This window comes from Acipenser ruthenus, chromosome 8 (genome assembly GCF_902713425.1).
Source record: "Acipenser ruthenus chromosome 8, fAciRut3.2 maternal haplotype, whole genome shotgun sequence".
Classification (NCBI taxonomy): Eukaryota; Metazoa; Chordata; class Actinopteri; order Acipenseriformes; family Acipenseridae; genus Acipenser; species Acipenser ruthenus.
In genome coordinates, this window is record NC_081196.1 from 41,654,068 (window position 1) to 41,678,220 (window position 24,153).

The 24,153-nt window shown below is 37.9% G+C and overlaps 1 protein-coding gene across 2 annotated transcripts in view; it reads left to right on the top strand.

The window, feature by feature from the left end:
• The window catches only part of LOC117406806 (anosmin-1-like), a 73,952-nt gene that overhangs the window by 25,415 nt on the left and 24,384 nt on the right, over positions 1-24,153 (top strand). For both annotated transcript variants that reach the window (XM_034011126.3, XM_059029014.1), the window contains 4 exons: positions 14,136-14,198; positions 14,524-14,746; positions 21,766-21,950; positions 22,184-22,313. In XM_034011126.3, the coding sequence (XP_033867017.3) occupies positions 14,136-14,198; positions 14,524-14,746; positions 21,766-21,950; positions 22,184-22,313 (601 nt within the window). The remainder of the gene's footprint in view (positions 1-14,135; positions 14,199-14,523; positions 14,747-21,765; positions 21,951-22,183; positions 22,314-24,153) is intronic.

A 24,153-nucleotide genomic window follows, 5' to 3' on the forward strand; every position in this document is an offset into this window, starting at 1 on the left:
TGTTATAATAAAAGTAAGTATGATTTCAACAAATGGGCTACATTTTCAAAATCTTTGCTCCGAATTTTCATTAGCAGTTTTCTTTTACAGAAAGGAAGAGAACAAGTTACCAGTTAAAAAAAAATAAACAACACAGGATTTTAAATTAAAATTTAGTCTTAATATATTATTTGTTTAATAATTGTAACTCATGTTGTTTCCTTTCAGAAGAAAATGCCAAGAACGGTTTGGACTAAATATCAGGCCCATTGTAGATATATTATCTCTTTGATGGGTATATAGATAATCATTAGATTATTATTACCTTACTGTTTTATCAAGTTGGTGGATTTGGGGGGGGGGGGAATGCTGTTTTCAGTTTTAGAGAGAGAGAGAGAGAGAGAGAACCAGTGCAGCTGTTATTGCCAAGCCACAACAAAGCCAGGTCCTGTTTCAAATTTACTCACGTCAACTAACTGTGATCTAAGAAACGTAAAACTATTTTTTGCATTTATATCACTTTTATGCCATTAAACTTTTAATTTCCTTATTAAATACATTACTCCAAATGAACCCATTTTCCTTTGAAACTAAAATGAATATTGAATATTTCTTTGTCATTACAATTACAAATGAAGAATTAGTTAGAACATGGACTTTGTTTATTTTATTTGTATTACAAAGATGGTAAGACTAATGATGATAAACATGGTACAAGACTATAAACTGTTTGGAGAACATGTGCTTGATACCACATGAAAAGTCAAGGCATAAAACACATTTGTTTTTAAATAAAACCTTCTACATGTCATTAATTCAGGTCGCAGTGTTTTGTTGTCGGAGCTTGCTGTTTACTGACCTCTTGAGAATTCTGTACTAACAGGAGTCATGTAATCCTGTGTAAACATTTTAACCCACTACAAACTGACATGTGTCTTTGAAGTAGTCATCTCATTTACTCCAAGTGCTTAATTTGTGATGAAAGAAACAGCAGAACCCTGTATAAAAACTAGTGTAGCAACCTGAAAACAATCAAGTTAATCTCCTTGCCTCTTTCAGAATTGTTACCTTGAATCACCTAATCCATAGACACCCGAGTCTCAATGCTCCTTTATGATCCTCCATATAAACATAATTAACACCCTGTGCTAATTATTAGATCTATGGACTCTGTCAGGACTATGATATAATAATAATAATAATAATAATAATAATAATAATAATAATTAAGTAATGGGGATATTTTGAAATAAATTCTTAATCCTTAACGAACAGGCTTTTTTGGCTTGCCATCTGTCATCTTCTTTCTGTCTTAAAAAACAAAACATGACAGAATCTTTCGTGGTAAACTACTGTCAGTTGAGAGATATCATAATACAACTCCTCACAGATGCAGCCAACTCAGTCATTAAAGGGTCTTTTTTTATAAGAACATGACAGCCTTCAATGCATGTCACTAACCTTAGCCAGTCGGTTTAAAAGTAGTCAAATGGTCTTCTCCTCCTTGGGTTTCATTAGTATTATAACTAACCCCTTTGATAGTGCCATGGGGATTCCTGATTGCCTTGTCCTCTTGGCCAGGCAGTTGTCCTTTTTTGAAGGCAAAAAAATGTTTTGTATTTCTAATGCAATATTCGTTGATGAAAAGCATTTTTATTAATTTAAAAAATGCTATAATTTATTATAAATTAGTAGCTTGCTGTACACATATATCATCCATCAGACATCCTTATTTGCAATGCTAAGATGTTAGGATGGGGAAAAAATGACATAGTGCTGATTCAGTCCCTTTGTTATATTTAATCAAAATGAATCACATAACATGACTAATTTTTTTTGTTAAATTCACCATGCAGTGAATTCTGTCATGTATGTTCATGATTAGAGAAGCTGTTGTCTTATTGAAGTTGATGGTGTGATTTCTGAAAGTTTATGCAGAGTGACTTTCAGAACATATTTTCTAGGAGCAGTTGTGTCCTACATTTAACAGGAGTTTGTACTAAATAAGCTCAGGCTCTTGAACTATACAAACTGATGCATCTTATTAAAGCAAACCATTTAAGCTAAGAGTTCAGAGTAAATGTGGATAGATATTTATTGTAAATGGATATGCAGGTCATTGATAATGTGTTAGCTCAATCTAAACAAGTATTGCTGATCGTTTGCTCAGTTTATGACATTTATCATTACCCCACTGGTAATTTATTGAATTGAGCCCTATGTCCGAATTAAACAGTTAGTAGTAATCCAATAATAGTAAACCAGTGAACAGTGATGATGCAAATTAAGCTCCCCTGTTCCAGAAAGTACTATGTTTAAAAACACTAGGGCTGGAGTTAAATATTTGGAGGGTAATGCTTAGCAAAACAAATGCATGAAGAGGGAGTTGTAATGTGTAGTATTTCATCTCTATTAGTGCCATTCATGTTAATAAGACTTGAGACTGTGTGGTCTCTGAAGGCACACAGTGTGTTAATGTCAGGCAAACCAGCTTTTGGAAGCATAGGATCAAGGTAATTTCATTGTAAGGCCCTGGTGACTTCCCAAATATTTCCCTTTTCAGCTTTACACATGGGAATACAATTCTGCTTCTATTTCCTGAGAACCTCATGTTTAGAAGGATTTTACTTTTCTGGAGATGTTCACCAGGGGCACCTAATATTGCTAATTAAGCATCTACAGAGGCCGAGAAGTGAGAAGAGACAGCAAATCTACACAAAGCCGTAACTGCAACCAGGGGACTGAAACGAGATAGTAACACCAGAGAAAGGGTTGGTGACATCTAAAAAAACTGCAGCCGCAAAAAAAAAAAAGAGGAAGGCACATCGTATAGAAAGTTCAATTTTGTGACGGAAATTCAATTTTATGCCAGAAAATTGTGGGGGGGGGGGGTAGGTAAATCAAGGTTCTGGTGAAAATATTATAAAAAAGACAGAAAGGCATTTGTTTCTGTTTTATACTGCAGTGTTACTTAAACACATTTATTATTTAATTTAACAGACTTCTGGTTTAGTTAAGAAGGCCATATTAGTTACAGAATCCATTTCCGAGATCTAAATAGACAAATACTAAGATGAAACAGAAATATTGCTCCACTGATAACATTGTAAGCGTCGCTGACTCGTGACTATGAAAAAAAGAAGTCATTCTGCCATAGAATGTAACTTCCGGCAGATGCTTTCTAAACGATGCACTTGCCTGTACGACTGCAGTTTTTACAGATGTCGCCACCCTTTTCTCTGATGTTACCACCCCCACGCCACCCCCATAACCCTAACCCTAATGTTACGGAAAGATCATGCCAAAGGGATAGTTTATAACATCAGCATTTTCTGAATTTACATTTTTAACCTCCTCAGTATCTTTTTTATGTTAAGACTCAAAAAAGCTGAATTACTGATATGAAGTGGTTGCTCTGGGGGCAAAAATTAAAGTTGCACATCCTTTAGCGGTCATTTCTAAATCTACATATTTTAGAAAATGCAGTAATTTGGATAGCGCCATTCTTCAGGGAGCAGGTCTAATAAATAATGGCTGTTTCAGAAATTCTAAGTGTTTAACAAATGAAGCAGCTGGTGCAGCAAAAATAAGGCAAACTTTTTTGATTTATGAGCTACCCTTAATAACTAGGATTATATTCCATCAGCAGCTTTTGAAAAGAAACCATGCAGATATTTTAAATGGGACTGTGGAGGGGTGCCCCGCCCCTGTGCATATTTTATGTTTATATGTATGTGTGCAGTGATGCACGAAGTGTGGGTTATGTAGCACGGGTGATTTAAAATCTATATTTGTATTTAGGCACAGGGATTGCACAATCACATCATGTGCAGTTTAAAAAGGTATGTTGGTATGTGAGCACAGGGATGTCTGTGTGTGTGTGTGTGTGTGTGTGTGTGGGGAATAATGGGTGACAGGGAGGATGTTAGAATCCTAACCTGCAAAAACACATGGGAATGTGGCTGGAGCCATGTGGCAAAGTGCCCGCCCCTATGTATATAGTATATGTGTGCTGTTATTATTTATTTGGGGGATTTTATTTAAATATGATTATTGTTTTCATTTGTATTTATTATTGTATATTGTATCTGCGTGTAGACGGACGAAAGCCGTCTGACGTTATTGTTTATTATTTGTTGCTGGCAAAAAGCCGGCATCATTATTATTTGACAAGGATGGGGTTACTTTCCCATGCTTAAATAAACATGTGAGAATGTGGCTGAAGCCTTAATAGGGTAATTGTTTGATCAATGGGTAGTTAAGGGTCCAACCACAGGATATAAAAGAGATCTCCTTGGCTCATTAAAGTGTTGTTGTTGGAGAGTTAGAGGCCAAGAGGGAATGCTACCAGCCAGCGAACAAGATACTCGTTTTTGTAAAGGAAATAGTTTGTTTGTTTGTTTTATTTGGCCATTGTGCCCTTTCTTTTTGTGTTTTCTGTAACTGTTTTGTTGTTTAATTTAATAAATACACGTTTCAGCGCCGTACTTTTGTTTTGACTACTGCTTCCTGAAATTGTCGTCACCACCCTCACGCCACACAAGCCATCTGTGATAAGCTGTGAATTGAATAAATGAGTAAATGATTAATTAAGGCTCCAGCCATAGGGTGATCATGGGTTGTGTGTTCAGAGGTGCAACAAGGTTGTGTGTTCAGAGGCACCACGAGAGTCATGAGTTAAGGGGAGAGAGAAAATATCAATAATAATTGCTACGCGTGCTGGTTCTACACCAGCACAATACTTGTTTGAACCGTGTCTGTTTATTAGTCTGTCTGTTTTGGCCACTGCGCTGTTTTGTTTTGTGTAGTGTTTTGTTTGTTAAAACCTTTTATTAATAATAAACCGGCGCAACAGCACATTCACTCACAAAACTGTTCAACCCCTAGGCATAATTATTTCAAACATGAGAGAAACAAAGACTAGGTGTTCTAAATTGGTATTAGTAATTGGTATTAGTTCTACATTGGTATTAGTTTCTTAATTTGAAACCCAAGACAGCAATTTATACACCCAAAGGCTGAAAATAATCTGCATCTAGATTACAGTGCTTCCGATGTTAATGTTCTACTAGAACAAACAAAACATGTTGCATTATATCAGACCACTAGAGTTAGGCTGACTTTTTATATGCGTAGGTGTGGAAAGGCAGGCTAGCCTAGACTATACATGTGTTTCTGTTCAAGTTTTTAATGGTGATGGCAGGTGATACCTGCCCTGCTGCGGTGAGTGAGTGACCAACTGGAACCATTAACTCCTGTTATTTGAATGAGTCAGCAATGAAACTGGGAACAGACCAACTGTTACTTGAGAATGTTTTTGACAAGACAGTCTCTGAGCTACTGATTTTGTGTGAGGTTGGAGGGGTATTCCATTAGCAGGTTTAATCAGCAGTTAGGTGGGTTACTGTAGATGTGTGTCTAAGCATTGTAAGAGGTGGTTAGTGGCATTAGATTAGATTAGGTCTGATAAGTATTCTGCTGCTAGTCCAAGCAAGCTATTGTAGAAGTCAGGATTATGATTGCTTATGGTTACAAAAAAAAAAAAAAACAGCACACAACAAACCACAGTACATACCTCCGGGTGTGTGTCATATATAATATATAATATATATATATATATATATATATATATATATATATATATATATATTACACACACATACCCGGAGGCATGTACTTTCTGTCAAATTGATCCTGACATACACAAACACTGCAGTTTTCTAATCATGATAATTACTAAAATGCATTTGAATTTGTTTAAATTGTTATTACTGCAGTCGTGGCTACAGTCCAGGCAGGAGTTATCTACTGGCTGTATGTCAAGCCTAATATACAAGAGCAAAGAAGAACAGTTCAGATCATCATTTCTTTCTGCCTTCTTCACATGTGTCATAGTTTCCATTTCTGGGGCATCCACTTGGAAAGGAGCAGTTTGTACAGTTTCCAGACTCTCGTTTGAGTTGCACAGAATAATTGTGCCCTCCTGGGAAGTTTGCTCTAAGGCAGCTACTTCTGTGTCGGTACTGTTGGAAGAAGCACAGATGCCTGCTGCCAGAACCCAGTGCTTAATCTGACCGTCAAATTGGGATCACAAAAAGCCTTTCAGGTTTCCCTCAGCGCAACAACTGCTGCATTTTATTACAGCGTGAAATTGGAAGTGAAAGGCACCCATGGCTGTGACTACTTGGTAATGCAGAAAATGTCACTCTTGGGGTACCACACCACAAAAAAAACGCAAGAGCGTCGACATGCAAAATATTTTGCTAGGTGCTGTTCTGGTGTACATATTATGTAGCAATTTCCTTTTTTTAAACTACTGCAAGACTAAATGGCTTCCCCTTGATATTGATCCAGCAGAAAAAATAACCAATAGGCAGCTGTGAGGAAACTGTGTTTCAGTGATGCTTTGTTGAGATGCAATTGCAGTGGTATCAGTACAGGTAAGTTGTCTGCAGTCTTAATTGAGGATGATTACCTGTCCAGCTTTAAAAACTCAATCATCATCATCATCATCAATCTTTATTTTATATAGTGCCTTACATAGTGGACCACCATCACAAAGCGCTTTACAAGATGCAGTAACAAGAAAATCCATAATACTTTAAACACAGTGAAATGGATAATACATACTATACAGTAAAAAAAAACAAAAAAAAAAAACATAATACATTAAATACAGTGGAAAGTGCATAATACATGATAGTAACATAATAGATGAAATAGTAGCAGCAACACAGCAGCTAATAACAGATATCAGGCTTGAAGAGCATGGAAAGCAAGCGAGAACAAGTGGGTCTTGAGAGTTGATTTAAAGCGAGTGACGGTGGGAGCATCATGCACCAAAGCTATGAGAGAGTTCCAGAATCGGAGCCATGAAGCTAAACGAGCGTTCTCCAAGTGTGGTGCACTTTTGCTTGGGGATAACAAAGGCCAGAGTCGGAGGACCTCAGCTTGCAGGCAGGGACATAGTGGGTCAGCAGGTTGAGGAGGTACTCGGGACCTGTGTGATGAAGGGCATTGTAGGTGAGCAGGAGAGTGACCATTGTAGGTGAGCAGGTAGCCAGTGCAGCTGGGCAAGATGGGGTGATGATCCTGGCAGCGGCATTCTGGACTAGCTGCAGTCGGTTTATGGTGCATGCTGGGAGACCACCATATAGAGAGTTGCAGGAGTCAAGAGGAGACAAATGCATAACAAAGTATCTCGGCATCTGGGACGGAAAGGCAGGGACGGACTTTGGAGATGTTTCGAAGATGGTAGAAGAAAGATTTGACTACGGAGGAGATGTGGGCATCAAAGGAGAGGTTGCTGTCAAGAAGTACACCAAGGCTTCGTACTGTGGGGGAAGGCAGCAGCAGACAGTTTCTGAGGTTCGGGGCAACTATATTGAGAGTCTTAAGTTGAGTTTTAGATCCTACCAGAAGGAGTTAAGGTTTGCTAGTGTTCAGCTGAAGAAAATTGGCAGATATCCAGGCCTCGATGTCTTGAATGCAAGCCGAGAGCCCGACCATGGCAGAGGGGCTTCCAGGGTCGAGTTTTTTAAGTAGAGCTGGGTGTCGTCAGCATAGGAGTGAAACATGAGGCTGTGTTGGCAGATGAGGTGACCCAAGGGAAGCATGTAGATATTGAAGAGAAGGGGCCCAAAAACTATGAGACATACAAAGGTGTATGTTTATTTAAAAATACATATTTGATGGAAGACTTCATCTTTGTGGGATGGGGGACAATTGTGCACAATTGCACCCCACATCAACAAAATGCTATCGACACTACTGCATGCGATTACATTACAGTCATCTCCAACTTTCATTAAAACGAATAATCTGAATTTCTATATTGCGGTTTAAAAATCTGTAATTTCATCCTTCATATAATGTTCCTTACAGCACCCTAGGATTAAAGACAAGTGTAAGTATAATCACCTTCATTAGACCGCTTAAATGACATATAACACATACTGTACATGCCTCTTTGAAGGACAGTGTTAGCAAGCTTTGGGAGGATATGAACACAGTGGTACGTACTTCAAGACTCCACAGGCCTCCATGAAGAGGTTATCGTTCATGTATCAGCTGAAACCAAAGTAATTGCATAACATATGCTTTAATCTGAAGTTCACACGTGAAAAGTAAGCTTTATTAGTGCATAGGATATATGTGAAGGAGTGGCAATCAATGCATGTGACATTTTTATTACCTTAATACTCCAAAATATGTACATTTACAGACATCATATTATCTTTCAAAATAAGTACATCTGAAACGTGGTAGGGTAATGATATTATTTATGATGGTGTTTGCCAAAACCTAGACTATAATTAAGCTTGATCAAAGTGCCTTCTTAAAAACAAAAAAAAAAAAACCTGTCTACAAAACTATTTGGTTTTAAACCTCAAATTGCTGTATGGCTGACATCATGCATTTGGTGAGGAGGCAGAAAGAAAACAGTAATACAGTAAAAATAGTTGAGTGGTTTCACATCAGTAGCCACGGTGTTGGAACGAGAACAGACCCTTGTTCTCTAACCACCTTGTTCGTTAAAAGATACGATTTTGCTCAATTTTTTGAGGAATAAAAACCTTTCAATGTATTTTGTAGAATGATTTGTTTCTTTATCTGAGTTGAGGGAGAAGGAGAATTACTCCAGTAAACATTATAGACAGACATGATTGTTGCAGGAGGGATCATGATCTGGATACACTGGTGTTTACAGGAGATTTCACAGCAACCTTTGGGATCAGCGAGGCTCCTATGAATCCTTTATTGCTACTTTAACTAATGTGTTACATCTATACAGAGCGTGCTGTAGTAGATACGGTTTGCAGATATATTTCTTTAATGCTAATGACCCCCATATTTAATCATTCTGAACTGTAGTTTGATTGGTTTTCACAGGCTGTGTCCTCAGATTTGTTCCTATGGAAAATTTGCTCTCTGTGGATTTACTGTTTGCATTTTAAATGTGTTCTGCAATTAATTGGCAAATAAATAAAAACTAGACAGTTATTTAAAGACTCTGCACAGATCCTGGTTCGCACTTGTCAAAATCAGAAAAGTTGAAATGTGCAGTATTAAGTAATTTGTATTACCAGATTCTGCCGAGTCAACACTACTATTTGAACGATCTTCTCACCCCATTTTTTTTGTTTTGTTTTTAAATTTAGCCATTGCCAATTAGTTTTTATTATTTTCTCCCCAATTTGAAATGCCCAATTATTTTTAGGCTCAGCTCACCGCTACCACCCCTGCGCTGACTCGGGAGGGGCGAAGATGAACGCACGCTGTCCTCTGAAGCGTGTGCCGTCAGCCGCCTGCTTCTTTACACTCTGCAGACTCACCGTGCAGCCTCCTCAGAGCTACAGTGTCGGAGGACAACGCAGCTCTTGGCAGCTATCAGGCAAGCCCGCAGGAGCCCGGCCAGACTACAGGGGTCGCTGGTGCACGGTGAGCCGAGGACACCCTGGCTGAACTAACCCTCCCTCCCCCTGGGCGACGCTCGGCCAATTGAGCGCCGCCCCCTAGGAGCTCCTGTCCACGGTCGGCTGTGACTCAAACTCGCGACGTCCAGGCTATAGAGCGCATCCTGCACTCTAGCGAGTGCTTTTACTGAATGTGCCACTCGGGAGCCCCCTCAAATTTTAGCTGAAAGTCAAATTTTCACAATTTTTAATAACCATGCACAAATAATGCCTGAGAGGAAATATCGCGGCTCACGTGAACAAAAAAAAAACTGCCTAGAAGTAGTTGCTCTGTGCAATGAATGACTCAGGGTTAGGGTTAGGGTTATCGTAAGTCCAGATAATGAAGAAGTTTGGTGGTTTCGGATCAGATGGTACAGGCTCAGCAGTCTGATTTATTCTTTCCTGTTACGCTATAATCCAATTTTTTTGTATTGAACATTTTAATGCTAGTGCTAGTTTGGATGTTAATTTATTACTTTGTGTTGTGTAGTCACACTAGACCCTACAATTTCTTACTTGCAGAGGTTATGTAAAGGCGTTTATTTTAGTGGACCAAAAATGTAATGTGTTTATATATTTTTTAAATGTAGCGACTTTTATTTTAGCATTTTTCACCTACAAATGTGTTTTCTCATGGTGTGGTTTTACACTGGACGCTGCAGCTTTAAAGTTTAGTGTTTGTTTTTTAAAAAGATTTTAAATGACAAAATAATGGACATACTCCAGCAGCTTTGATGTATTTTACCAGTCATTTAAATATGTTAACTGCCCTTCTTGATTCTTTAGTGTGACTGTGTGCTGTGTGCTCTACCTTTTGAATTTTAAGCATGCCTAATTGTAAACATAATCTATCTACCTAATGTTAAAAATACTTTCTCTGCAATAATGCCTGTTATTTTTCCCACAGCAGCAATATTACTAGACAGTGCGCTTTGTTTACTGTATATATAGCAAGGGATGTTAAATAAACTGCCAGCTGTCTTGAGTGTGAAGAGAACTGTAATAATCACACAGCATTTTGTAGTTATGGGAGGTTTGAAGTGTTCACAGTTTTTATCTTGGAGGTCATTATTGTACTCCACGGAGACATCTGCTTTTGCAGCTGCTGTTGGACAACATACAGAATAATCCCATAGCAGCATTTCATAAAGATTAAAAAATTATTTTATTAAATGTATTATTGTAATGTTATGTATGACATTTACGAAAGGTTACAGTGTTGCATGCATTTAAAACTGGTATCCCTGAGGGAAATTCCAGAATTTAGCTTCTCTGGTTCCAGAGACTTGGTACTGGTTACAAAGATTACATTAAAATGTGTTGTGGTTTTTTCATCAGTAAATGACGTAAAGGTGGATATGTTGACTGAAGATCTTTTGTATTAGGAACTTTTCAATTTATATTCACATGGAATTATATCTGAATTGTAAAGGGTTATCCTATTTTTAATTTGTGGAAAAAATGAACATTCATACAAATAGTTACAAGTTTGCAACAAAGTTCTTCTGCCATTTGTGGGTGATCTAATTGGCACTAAGGTGTGGTTCTACAACCAGCCACTTACATAATCAATCTGCAGAACTTTCACTGTGGCACTAATGAACTCGAGAGCGGAAACAGACAAGTGCTAATTAAGACACTGTGCTTAGTATAAATTAGACGTGTCGGGCAAATGCAGATCTCTCAAAAGAAACTTGTTTCAAAGCTGCAAATCTGAGTGTCCTGCTGCTTCTGGGCTTTGATATGTGTGTGGTCCACCACCGTCAAAACCAAATAAACTCTACAGCAGGTTAAGTAATAACATAGTCAAGACTTTTAGAAGATGTAATTAAAATGTCATATATACATAGTGGCTGGAATATGAAGCTGGTCCCTTCTAGATTGTCAAGTTTGATCCAGTCCTGCATGGCAGTAATTATAACTGCTCTACCACTGATTTGTATGTTGATGACTATTATGAGTTTTCTCCATCATGCATCACATCAGGTGGTTCCTGTTGGCACTTTTGACAGGGTCTCTCAGGTTGATTGAAAGAGTATGGGGTAGGAGATGTACTACCCTTCTTTGAAAGTAATAACTGGTTAAAGCATGTGGGCAAGGCAGTGTGGGTGAGCACTGTGTCTAGCATTTTCATCTAGAAATGCAGTGAGAAGGCTTGGATGAGGCAAAAGATGCAAAGAGCACTCAAGGAATTTGTAGGACAGTGAACTTTGAATAAAATCAGTGCTAAGACTTTTGTAACAGATAGTGTTGTGCGTTATGTACCACTACTGCGGGTACTGAACCTTGTCAGTGAAATGAGGTTAAAAGCTCTATAAGCACACATGCAAACAAGCCCAGCTCTTTTGCATAGTGGTTAAGATGCTTCAGGCCTGTTACACTAAATTCCATGAATTGGATATCATAGATAAATCGACACCATGAAAGAGACATACGTACAAGTTTAATGCAAAAAGGTGATATACTGTATATTTTACATTGCGGGTGGATTGTAAGTTGGTGCAAGAAAATACAGTACACCCTCGCTATAATGAACCTGTTGGGGTCCAAGCCTTTTGTTTGTTAGAGCGAGGGGTTTGTTATAGCGAAAGGACAATCAAAATGAACGATAATCTGTTGGAGTAAGTAAATGAGATGAGATTGTGAATAAAAGTAGAATTACATGTACCTGTTCGTCTCATGTGTACAGTATTCTGACTGCTTTATCCTATTCTTTAAATAATTAAAACGCAGTACAGAAAGCACAAATCGCAAATTGAAGCTGAAAATTTATTTAAAATCAGTCTGACATGAATCGTTTCAAAGTGCACCAAATCTTAATCCAACATGCAAGAATCCCAAACTGAACTTTTATTCCAAATCAACCCGACAAGAAAAGTTCATCGGATCCTCAAGTGTTGTTTTTTCTTGTTGTTTTTTATTTATTTATTAATCAATGTTGCTTTGCCGCATGGTTGGCAACCTATATTCACGATAGAGACATACCTGCGTTACTCCTTTTTTCAAACGATTAATATAGTTTCCAGCTTTGTGCAACATAAAACGATTTTTGTTGCGGAGTCATAGTTATACAGCGCGCATTTTTTTCTTAAGACGAAAGCATTTACTTCATTGAGGAGGTGGCGTCCCGTGCATACAGACAGGGATGTTGACAGTGTGTTTATGATCTTTTTTTATTTGGGGTCCAGGGTCCAGGGGCCAGGTTTGTTATAGCCGAAGGGCGTTATAGCGAGGGTGTACTGTAGTTACATTGTTTTTCAATTGCTCTCAATGACATTTCATAACCTACAGATTAATAATAAGCAGAAAATGTAATACGCAAACAGATCTTGTCATGATAAAGTTTACAAAAAAACACTACATTTTGATTTTCCCTTTTTATGTTACACAATCCTTATTAAATTACCTTCAGAGAAATCACTAATGGCTTAAATGTGGCAGAATGGTAGCTGTCATGCTGTTTGGAAAGCAAGGTTGGTTTATCATGTGAAATGTGTTGGCAAATCCATGATAATGTGGGTTTGAAATCATTAGCTTGTATTTTACTTATGGTTCTGCTGGACTGTAGCCAAAAGTATGGGGGCTCAGTTTCTAGGCATGGCTGTGGGAGCAGTGGTCTGTGTTATGATTGCAAACATAGTGTGGTCCTGGCATAACACAGTGGTTGTGAAAGCCTGATCAATTTAGCATACTGTCAATAAGATTAAAAGGATGTCAATTGTGGTTTGTGCAAAGCATAGAAAGAGATTGTTACATGTCTCACAACTCGCAGTTTAATCTGTCACACAGTTATTATTTTACCAGGAGATGTCAGGTTTTAGTCTTTTGAATATTGTGTTTGTAGATTACTTTGAACCTGCAGTAGAAAAATGCCACAGATAATTTTAAGCACTGTAATTGGTAAAACAGTGCACACCATTTAGTTAGCAATACCAAATGTACAAAAATAAACTGTTCAAGTAACAAAGCCATGAATAACATTCAGTTAATTTAGAAGTTCAGTTTGGTTTCAACTAGTTTCTTTGTAGTAAACTAAACTGAAGTGTGTAAATGTTTAATCTGACACCCGTACTAAATACAGTACAAATACAGTGAATCCTGATGAAACAGATCTAGTGGGTTTGGGTTGCCTGGAAACTGGCATTACCACTAAATAAAAAAAAAAAGAGTTATGGCAAACCTAATTAATTAATGTACTTGTTAACTGAAAAAACAAAACAAACTGCAAGTAAAGACATACGATGCAGTACTACCTGCCCTCATTCAGTCATATTCCAAATGCTTCAAAATATTTCAGTAATGACTAACTAAGACCTTCCCAGTAAGAAATAATTTAAAGAACACACATTGGTGTTTGTGCCAAAGTATATCAGATACCTGCTTTCTCCAAGTATATTTGAAACAAAATCCTCAAAGTGTGCTCCTTGATTTAAGCCAGAAGGAAACTCTGCCGCCTTAATAACCCCTATCTGATAGGAGCTCTGTGCTCATGTAAACTTTATTTTCTTACCAAGTGCAGTGGTACACATTATTAGACATTTATTCAGAATTCTTCACTGTATCCAACTGAATATACAGCATGCATAGATACACTGTAAGTGGCTCAGTATTAAACAGGCCAGCCGCAGGCACAAACCTGTGTCTTTCTTTCCTCTTTGATGTGGCGTCTTTGAGGCTGATGCTTTGTTCTCTTTTCAGTGCCTGGAGCCTTGCAAAGAAGCCTGGGATTTGAAGGAGAATCAGTGCCAAAACTTATGCGAGGTACGCCAACCTTCAGGCACTTTTCCTTTTACTGTTTTCACTGACTGAGAAAAACATGTATAATATGATTTTATAATGTTTGAATAATTGTGGGAATCTAGTAGCAGTTGTAGACAATGTAGAGGTAAAACTTAAAAAGGTAAAAAAGGTAAAAATGACGTTGAAACGTGTGGACATCACATTTAAGCTTTTAACCTATTGTAGGCAAGCTAAACATATTTCAGACATGCACTGTTGTTCCATAACCGTGTTTCTTAGTTAGATGAGAAATGGGAGTGAGAAGAAGCCACTGTATTCTCTGTATTTTTCTTTCTACCCCACCTAGCCTCTGTTTCCCAAGAAACACTATGAGTGTCTGACCAGCTGTGAGTTCCTGAAATCCATCCAGTCGTTGAAGCAGGGAGACTGCCCAGCCCCAGAGAAAGCCAGTGGATTTGCTGCTGCCTGCGTGGAGAGCTGTGAGGATGACAGTGAGTGCTCAACGGTGAAGAAATGCTGCTCCAATGGCTGTGGACACACCTGCCAGCTACCAAAAAATCTGTACAAGGGTAAGTCAAGATAGTGACACTGTAGATCATACATGCTTAAAGATACAAATATGGTGGGAGTAACATCACCTTCCTTTAACAACAGATGTTATTGTCCAATAGGATTTATATCAAGTTTTAAAATTAAGGCTTCTTTAACACTAGTCTAGAAAAGTTTAATAAAAACCATCTTTATTTAATTAATGTAAACAGTCACATAAACATCCAAAAAATAACTCATGAGTTAAAGTTTTGTAAGTAAGGCCTCATATCACATGTTTGGTTGCTCCTGGCATTACAAGCATGCACTGGATATAGTTCAGTAGGGAATAATGCGGAATGCAAAATTACACAGAACCTTTAATAAGTGACCGTCAGCGCTCAGGAGAGGAAAACAAAACCCCAGTTGGGAAATAAACCTCTGGGAATCCATGGCTGATCCAATTGCACTTCCTCCGGGCAGGCTACTAACGCTTAAGAACACATGTTTGTAAAAGCATTTAAGATCTATTATATTTGTTCTAATGTAAACTTGGTAAGCACTGGAGGACAAACAACCTAACTGTTTGATGAGGGAGTCTGGAACTCTGTGGCGAGAAGCTGAAGAGGCTGCTCCGATCCTGAAGAATGACCGGAGAACTGCTCAGCCGCGAATCCAGACCTGGAAAGGTGAAAACGGAACCAATGGCGGGTGACAATTGCTCCGTTTTCGTTAATGAACAGCGGGTCTGAAGGTGATGTGCCCAGAGGACCCTGAAGAAGACTAGGAGAAAAGGGGGCTTCTAAGGTGCTATCTAAAAACGGGGAGGAGTAGTGGGAGCGAATTAATGAGATGCACCTGAAAGGTTACTGTTGGAGGTACAAAAGGAGGGGGGGGGGGGGGGTGAAAAAAGGCAGAAAGAACATTAAGAGGGCCTTAAGGAAAGCACATGGGGAGTAATTTGCTAAGTGTTTTAATGGTTTTGATCAATCTGTTCAATCACAAATGGGTGTTCAGGCAATGGCACATTCAATGGACTGCAAAGGGATTACTTTTTTTTCATATATATATATATATATATATATATATATATAAAAATTACAGTATTTCAATATTGCACAAGTAAACACAATAGTTATAGGTATAATTATTTAGTAAGCCATATGTGTTACAGTTAAATTGACATTAGTATCATTTACATTGACAGTTCATAGAAATGGCCTGTTGTAGGATACAGCTGATACTGGGTTGGCTCCACAAACTGGAGTCCATTTGATAAACTCTAATTGGAAAGTAAATTACTAAATGGCAGTAATAATACTGTCTGTGATGGTATTTTTAAAAAATATTTAATTACAGGGCATCTGAAAATTTAATATCTTGATATTTGTGTAAACTGGATGCTAAACCTTAGTATTATGGACCCCTCAAATAAACTTAAAGTACTTTAAAAAAATATATATATATATATAAAAATTTATTTTATTTTCTGAACTGTAGCTTGAACAACACCCTACTGCTTCAAGTATTGTAGTAGCAGACACATACAGTACCTACTTGTCTACACAGAGTAATAGAGTATGTGTTTCTCTTATCTAAAACTACCCTTTGGGGATGTAAACAAAAAGACCTGCTCTCTCATTAAACAGAGTGCATGGAAGTGTAGAAGAATGTGGTAAACGGACATCAACAAATTATATTTTAGTTACTTAGATCTCAATTGAAACATGCATGAAAGTCAAACAGTTTAACAGAATCTGCTAAAATAGCCCAAACCTGAATAAGAATCGTAGTCATTAAGTTATTGTGTTAGATTTAGGCTGTTAAATGCTGTATCTACTAAGGACATGTGGGGTGTATTTATTGAATTAACAATCAAAAAGATTGTTACCATATCTACATTTCCTAAATAATTTGATATAAACACACATTAAAACCAAGGGATTGCCATTAACTTAACAGGGTAATGTTTCACCATTTAGGTGGTGCGAGTAGGGTCTGTAATACCATGTAAATAGTATATGCTTAGACATATACAGTAATGATTCTGTTTTATTAAACCATAAAAATCAAAATGACACATGTGCATCCTAGATGAGGGCAGCAGTGTGGAGTAGTGGTTAGGGCTCTGGACTCTTGACCGGAGGGTTGTGGGTTCAATCCCCAGTGGGGGACACTGCTGTTGTACCCTTGAGCAAGGTACTTTACCTAGATTGCTCCAGTTAAAAACCCAACTGTATAAATGGGTAATTGTATGTAAAAATAATGTGATATCTGTATAATGTGAAATAATGTATAATGTGATATCTTGTAACAATTGTAAGTCGCCCTGGATAAGGGCGTCTGCTAAGAAATAAATAATAATAATAATAATAGATTAAGTACAAACCACATACTGTAAATATGAGCTGTAAAAAGATGAATCCCACATTGGCTGAGTTTCCAGTATTGTTGAATAAAGAGTAAGCATTAACTGGCAATTTGCAGTTGCTCTTTCAGCCCTGCCTCTCCCAGTAGGTGAGGCTATTAGGCAGAGGTGTTTGAAGAGAGACAGCAGCTAAGCGTATAATGAACTCTCTTGGGTAGCTGACTGAGTTGAGTTTTAAACAGATAAGTCAGTCCCCTCTGCTGATAGAGCCAGCAGAAACACTGGTCTCAGGGTTCCAGCATCAGTCACCAGTATCTCCTATGAAGCCAGATACTTTTGAATTAATTTTGTATTCTGCAGTATGGTATACTGACTGGGGTTGCATGATTTTATTATGTTAAGGACTAGGGAATCTGTAGATAAACTTTACCAACAATTCTATGCAGTACAACATGTTTGCAATTGTATTTCAATAACATCATCAAGGAGTGTATTCAGCCTTTTAGTATTTCCTCACTTTCATTTATGTACCCAATACAGCTATGGCCAAAAGTTTTGCATCACTCTAGAATTTTAGGATTGAGAAAAGTGAATATGAACAATATTTCGATCTTTTATTTAACATTGTGTAATCAAAAACACTACAAAATGATATTGCAAAAGTCTACCAGAAACCATAATAGTATTACTTAGTATTTGCAGTGCATTCCATTGTGTTTAAGACTTCCTTAATCCTCTCAGGCATGGACTTAATGAGGCACGGTGTTTTCAGGTAGCAGTCCTTGTTCATAGCTGTCCCCTTGTGTAAAACGTGTAGGGATCCTGTGCCTTTGGCAGAAAAGCATCCCCAGATACAGACAGTTTCTGGATGCTTCGTCATTGGGACAGCACACTCTGGCGTATCTTTCTCCTTTGCGCCTTCAAACTCTTAATCCACCTCGGTTCCCAAAACAGCTGAAGGGGGACTGGTCAGCGAAAATTACTTTGGCCCAGTCTTTGTATGTGCGACAAAAGTTCAGGCAATCTTTTTCTTGCTCAGAAGGGGCTTATTAGCAGGCCTCTCTGACACTAGACTATTCTCCAAGAGATGCCTTCAATCCAACTTTTTTTCATTGCCGCAGTAAGTGGACACTACTGGCCGTACTATATCTCTAAATTGAATGGCATAGGTGGCGTTCCTGGCGAGCAGTGCTGACTTTTGGGTGTCCAGACCTGGGGGCAGCTTTACAGCTTCCAGTCTTCTTATATTTCTGGATGATCTTAGATACTGTGCTTTGGCTGGCATGATCTCTGCTGACTGCTAAAGCCTTCCTCATGAAGTGCAATGATGGCTGCACATGTTTCCGAGGAAGTATGGCTCTTCCCCTTGCTCTGAAGTTACAAAATCTATGTAAAATCATGCTTATGTAGCTTAAATCTACTCACTACCACTACTAATTGTCACCTTTTGATTACTTCTAATTGAGTAACGCATGTCAAGATTTGTGACATCTTTTTGGAAATTGCACGTTTTCATGTTTCGAAATGTCACATTTTTCAATTTGTCAGTTTTTGGTTAAGTATATGGGAAAACTACAAAGCGGTATGTAATTTAATATGTTAACGTAACATTATTCAGTAGGTTTCATTCGACTTCATGAAGCAAAATTAGATCATTCTCGGGTGATGCAAAACTTTTGGCCATGCTGTAAATTCTCATTATAATTTGTTATGCTGTTGGCACTCCTAGAACCTTGTGGAAGTGATGGATTAGAGGAAATACTTGGAACTCTAGAACATTTAGCAGCTGTCTGGGTGTACTGGCTTAGTGAACCTTGACATTCAGTATCATTAATTTGTTCACATAAATTGTAGCAAACTCTCTAAAGTAAAATATATTGGAAGGCTTTTCCATAGGTCCTGGAAAGGGGTGATTTGTTATTGCTGCACTGAATGAGTTTCTTTGGGAGCTGTAAGAAAGGTACAGGCTGAGAGGAACATGATTTTGAGGTAGAAATTAAGGTAATGTACAGTACCTGTGTTTGAAGATAATATAGAATCAAAGGCTCTGCTGTAATCTAAAAACTGGCATGCCAACAGTCCAATTTGTTCCAGAGCTCACACCACTGTTGCTCACATGCCTGGTGCTTTCATATTACATAGCTGGATGAAGGTATAAGACTTATAACTTGAGTTTATCCAGAGGGGAGACAAGGTCAAATGTTATTTTATTCCTAAAGTGGATTAGTGGTTAACCTCATTACCTATTAATTAGTGGTTAGCCTCTTTGCCTATTAATTGGAAGGTGAAATCTATTTGGCATACCAGTGGCTTTTTCATGATCCTTTTGTGTTCCTTCCTAGTTTCCCAGGTCTGTGCTGGGTAATCCAGAACTCTGATTGGACCTGATCTATGAGATTTGTGGCTCATCACTCTGCCTATGTATTATATTTTTACATCATCACCTGAATATAAGATACAATCTCCTACAAGGCACCTTATTAGTGTTTTACATATTATGACCAGATAATGTTTCTTTGGTTGCTTCTTTCTCATGTCACATTAAATCATTGGGCAGGTGAACCGATGTACACTCTAACTGTTTAAAGCAATGCTGCGTCACATACAACAGTAGTAATCTTTACCAGCTTCAGGATTATCTGTTGCAGCAGATACCAGCCAAGCTCCCAGAAGCTTTTTTAAATGTTGTTTATGCATCTTTAAGATGGAGCACACACTAAAAGTAAGATATGATGAAATATTAACTCAGAATAAATCTGAATCTCTGCAAAAAACAATTTCTGAACTAGCACAATTTAAGGTAAATTAAAATTTACCATGTAGGAGATGTAAAAGATAATTTTAATGTTGATCCAATATTTCATCTGGGCTGAAAAAAGGGGGGGGGGGGGGTTTGCATTTAATTAAATCTACAAACTAGAGCTGTGACAATATTCATTATTTTTTCTGCTTTTTAAAATGATTTATAGAAGTCAAGGTCCATCCGTCAAAACCTAACCAATGTTAAAAGTTTATTGGATAATTAATAAGACAGACAACCCCCTTTGATTGGGTTTATTGATTTACAAAGATTACCACAGACTTATTTCTTCATGACAGATGAAAGGCTAACCATATACATAATACAAAGGCACGATTGCTGCTGTATATCTGGCTGCAATGCTGATTGGTTTTGTGTTTGCGTGCGTATGTGTGTGTGCAAAATCAGTCAAAAACACATTCAGAGCTTGACTGCTCTTTATACCTCAGTTAACCCATCTGGATACAATTACATCTACCAGAGAGGGTTAGTTACTACCAATCCTTGGAAGTCCAACAGCACTGAATACAAAGCAGATGGGGGAATATTCTAACATGCAAATTGGTGGAATTATTATACATCATTATCCGGATGGAAATGAAAGAAATCAAATGTATTTTCTCTGGATTAGATAAGACTTGGTTTTCCAAAATGCGGAAGCTCGGTCAACAGGCTTCGAAGACGGATTCTGCACATCGCTTTCAAGTTGCTACTTGCTCATCGAAGTGAGCTGTTTGAGTGGGCTGCTGCCTAGAGGAGTCAGTAGATTGTTGATGTTTAGGCAGTATGAGTGGTGGAAGTGGTAAACTTCAAACAAACCCAAGAGCTTCATCTATGTAAAAATAATGAAAGGGTGTCTTACAAAAGTGATAATCATAGTGAAAGCAAGGTATTGTATGAGATTTCCAAAACTTTTGCGGGGGTGGCTACAGAACTGTATTATGTCTATTCAGGAGACATCTAACTCACTCAGTGACAGCTCTTGGTGTTTTTAATGAAGCAATAGTACCCCAAAAAGAGAAAAGAGCAGTAAAAGATGTATTTATAGTCACTCCCACTAAGGAGTCACCAGCCAGGGAAGCCCAGAATGAATGTCTTCAATTGTTATGAGTGAATAGCAGTATCACTTAGTTAAGCAGATATTTATCGTAAGCAGCCTACAAGTCCAGTCCTTGGTTTCTCCCTTCTTGATCTTACAGAATGGTTTTGATCATTAATGGGCCAAAGCCTTTTCCTTGCAGACTGCACACTAAACACAATATGACACACATGGAGGTGATACTTATTTAAAAGTACAGAAAGAACTGTTATAATAAATATGTCTTTACCCAACATTAAGCACACATTATAAGCAGCTTATGGTGCATACTAGGAGGTTGATTCAATCTAAAACTACTAGGCTGTTTTACTGCTGTTTTATGAAATTCCAGTAAACTTCCAGTCAAATACCACTGCATTAGCAAACTTAAAATGTGTTAAAATTCTAGACCCCTTAATTTAAAATGCCCCTGGAAAGGTTGATTGAAGGCCACCATATAGCATGGAAATAACTGAGGTGCTGTATTTTGTGACTGTATGAAAATCATCATTAATTAAATGATAAGTTGGTGGACCTTGGTTATCAAATACAAAAAGATCAATATGAGTAGTGCCCAAGCACCATAAAGTGCATCTCTGATTTTTCATAATAAATAATTATTCAAGGTGAGTAATTGTAGGTTTAGCCAAGATGTTGACACTGTGCTAGTTACAGTTATTGGACTTTTTCCTTTTTTACAAAAAACATATTGTTTTTCTTATAAGTTTCTCATCAATGCTTGCACAGGGATAGAATGATACTTTGTTTAAATGTTCATATGGCAGTAATGAAATAATAAAACCTTGTGTTCTAGGAGCTCCGCTGAAGCCCAGGAAGGAACTGAGCTTTACAGAGTACCCATCTGGCCAGCTGGAGATCAAATGGTCATCAAAGTTCAACATCTCTGTGGAACCAGTGCTTTATGTAGTCCAGAGACGATGGAACTACGGAATACACCCCAGTGAAGATGATGCTACTGACTGGGAGACTGTGGCTCAGGTATGACAAGCAGGAGGTCAAGAGTTTATGGTGGTACGCATCTGGTAAATGCACTCCGAGTGGAGTGCAGGATGCACCCTATAGCCTGGAGGTCGCCGGTTCATGGTGGTACAGTACTTCCTTACAACCAAAAGTATGATATTTTATATAGTGTGAAAATGACATTTTACAGTATGTGTGTGGTACCTGAAGGATCCTTTCTTGTGAGTTTATTTAACCTTTCGGACCCTCAGACAACAGATGAGCGTGTGCAACTGTCTGACACCCGGGCTAGCAGGTGGTACCAGTTCAGAGTGGCTGCTGTTAACGTCCATGGAACAAGAGGATTCCCTGCCCCCAGCAAACACTTCCGCTCTTCCAAAGGTTTGTGTGCCACTTTTTACCCCAGATACTTATCTTCAATTACTGCCACTAAGGATTGCAATTAACTCAGTCATTTTAAATCGGGCAGACTTTAAAGCAGGTAGAAATATGGAAGGATTTATGAATCTGCAATCTATGTAGTATCAATATACTGTACTTAGAGTTGAGGGGCGTTCACATAGAGGCACTATGCTGTACACTACAGTATGTTCTCTATGCTGTACACTACAGTATGTTTTCTATGCTGTACACTACAGTATGCCCTACCTTGTATTCTTCTGTTTAAGTTACCCAGGGCCTTAGAATAAATGGTTGGCAAATGTTGCTATTTTAATACTGAAATATTAGTACATTCTTGTTTTTAATACAGTTGAAGTGTTGATCTTAATTATGGTACCTGTATTACTAAACCAAGCACTGCTGTGCATTCAGGTCAGTTTCCTTGCAAGAGTCACTGGCAATTGCTATTGAAACTAGACCAAATTTGAGTCGTAGGTTGAATTGAAACTCAAGTGAGCCGAGACCAGCAGTTCATGTAAACCCAGCTCCCCTCTTTAATTATTCTGATTGTGGTTCATCTTTTAAACAAACTCTGAATCAAATTATCACTTCAAAATGAACTTGGTGAAAAGGGGTCCTAAAATAGACTTTCCATATTTTAATGGTCTCCACATTCTTTGCTTTAACAAAAAAGAGGAGGCTGTGATCTTCATGCTGTAAGCACCATGTTGGAGTTAGTAAAATCAGAACAGACACCAACCTCTTGTAATAAAATTCTGTTTGGTGGCCCTTGGAGACTAATAATTTTTTTACTGCATATTGCAGCTGTTTCCTGTGTGCCGTTTTATAGATTTTCAATGTGCATGGCTGTTTCCTTAAATGTCCTTCAGTACCCAGGGCAGTAATCCTTTTACAAATGCAGCAGAATCTCGACATGTTTAAAATGCCAGCATTGGTTACTATGGAGTGTGAGACAGCAGGGAGGGGGTTAATTCCTCTCTCTAGAAAAACATGTGCGGAAGGCACATTTTGGTTTTGTTTTAATTGTTTAATGGTTTTTGTTAATTGTTTTATTATTAATCATTACCTGCACCTGGCTACTATTGAAAATTGGAGCCAGGTGCAGGGTTTAAAAGGAGAGCAGTCAGTCTGCTCTGGGCGGCTGCTGAAGAGGGTAGAAGCCCAACTGTGCTGGTGTGTGGGTACAGCTGTAATTTAAAAAAAAAAAAAAAAAAAAAAAAATGAAAAAGGTAGAGTGAAGCCTTTTTGTTGTGTGTGTGTGCTGTTTTGTTTGTTTTCATACAGGTAAACAGCTTAGCTGTCCTGTTTTAGTTTAGGTTCCTGTTTTGTTTTAGTTAGTGTTCAAAGAGAGCTAGGTGTTTGTTTTGTTTATTTTGTTTTTGTGTTTTCATTAAAAATTGCGCAACCGCGCTTAAAAATCCATTTCTGTGTGTTGGGTCGGTGTTTTTTAAAGGGGCAACGAACCGCGGTGAGTGCGATTCTTTTACAGGAGCTAAATGTCCCTTCTAATGGCAAAACATTTTTCAAATAAGTGGATGTTTCATGTACAGTATATACATACTTAACATGCTTATTTATAATAGTATTTTATTCTTCAAAATTCAAGTTCGAAAAACAGAAACTTAGATGCTCAGAAGATATTATATCTAATGGCCGCAGAGGATTTAGCTTCAACCCAAAATTCTGTTTCTTAAAACACTTAAAATAATATAGTAGATTAAAGTAAAATAAAAATATACCCTATTTCCTAATAATAAACTAGAAAAGACAGGATAACTGTTATTCAGTGCCCCTACAGTTATGGGGCACTGAATAAGTG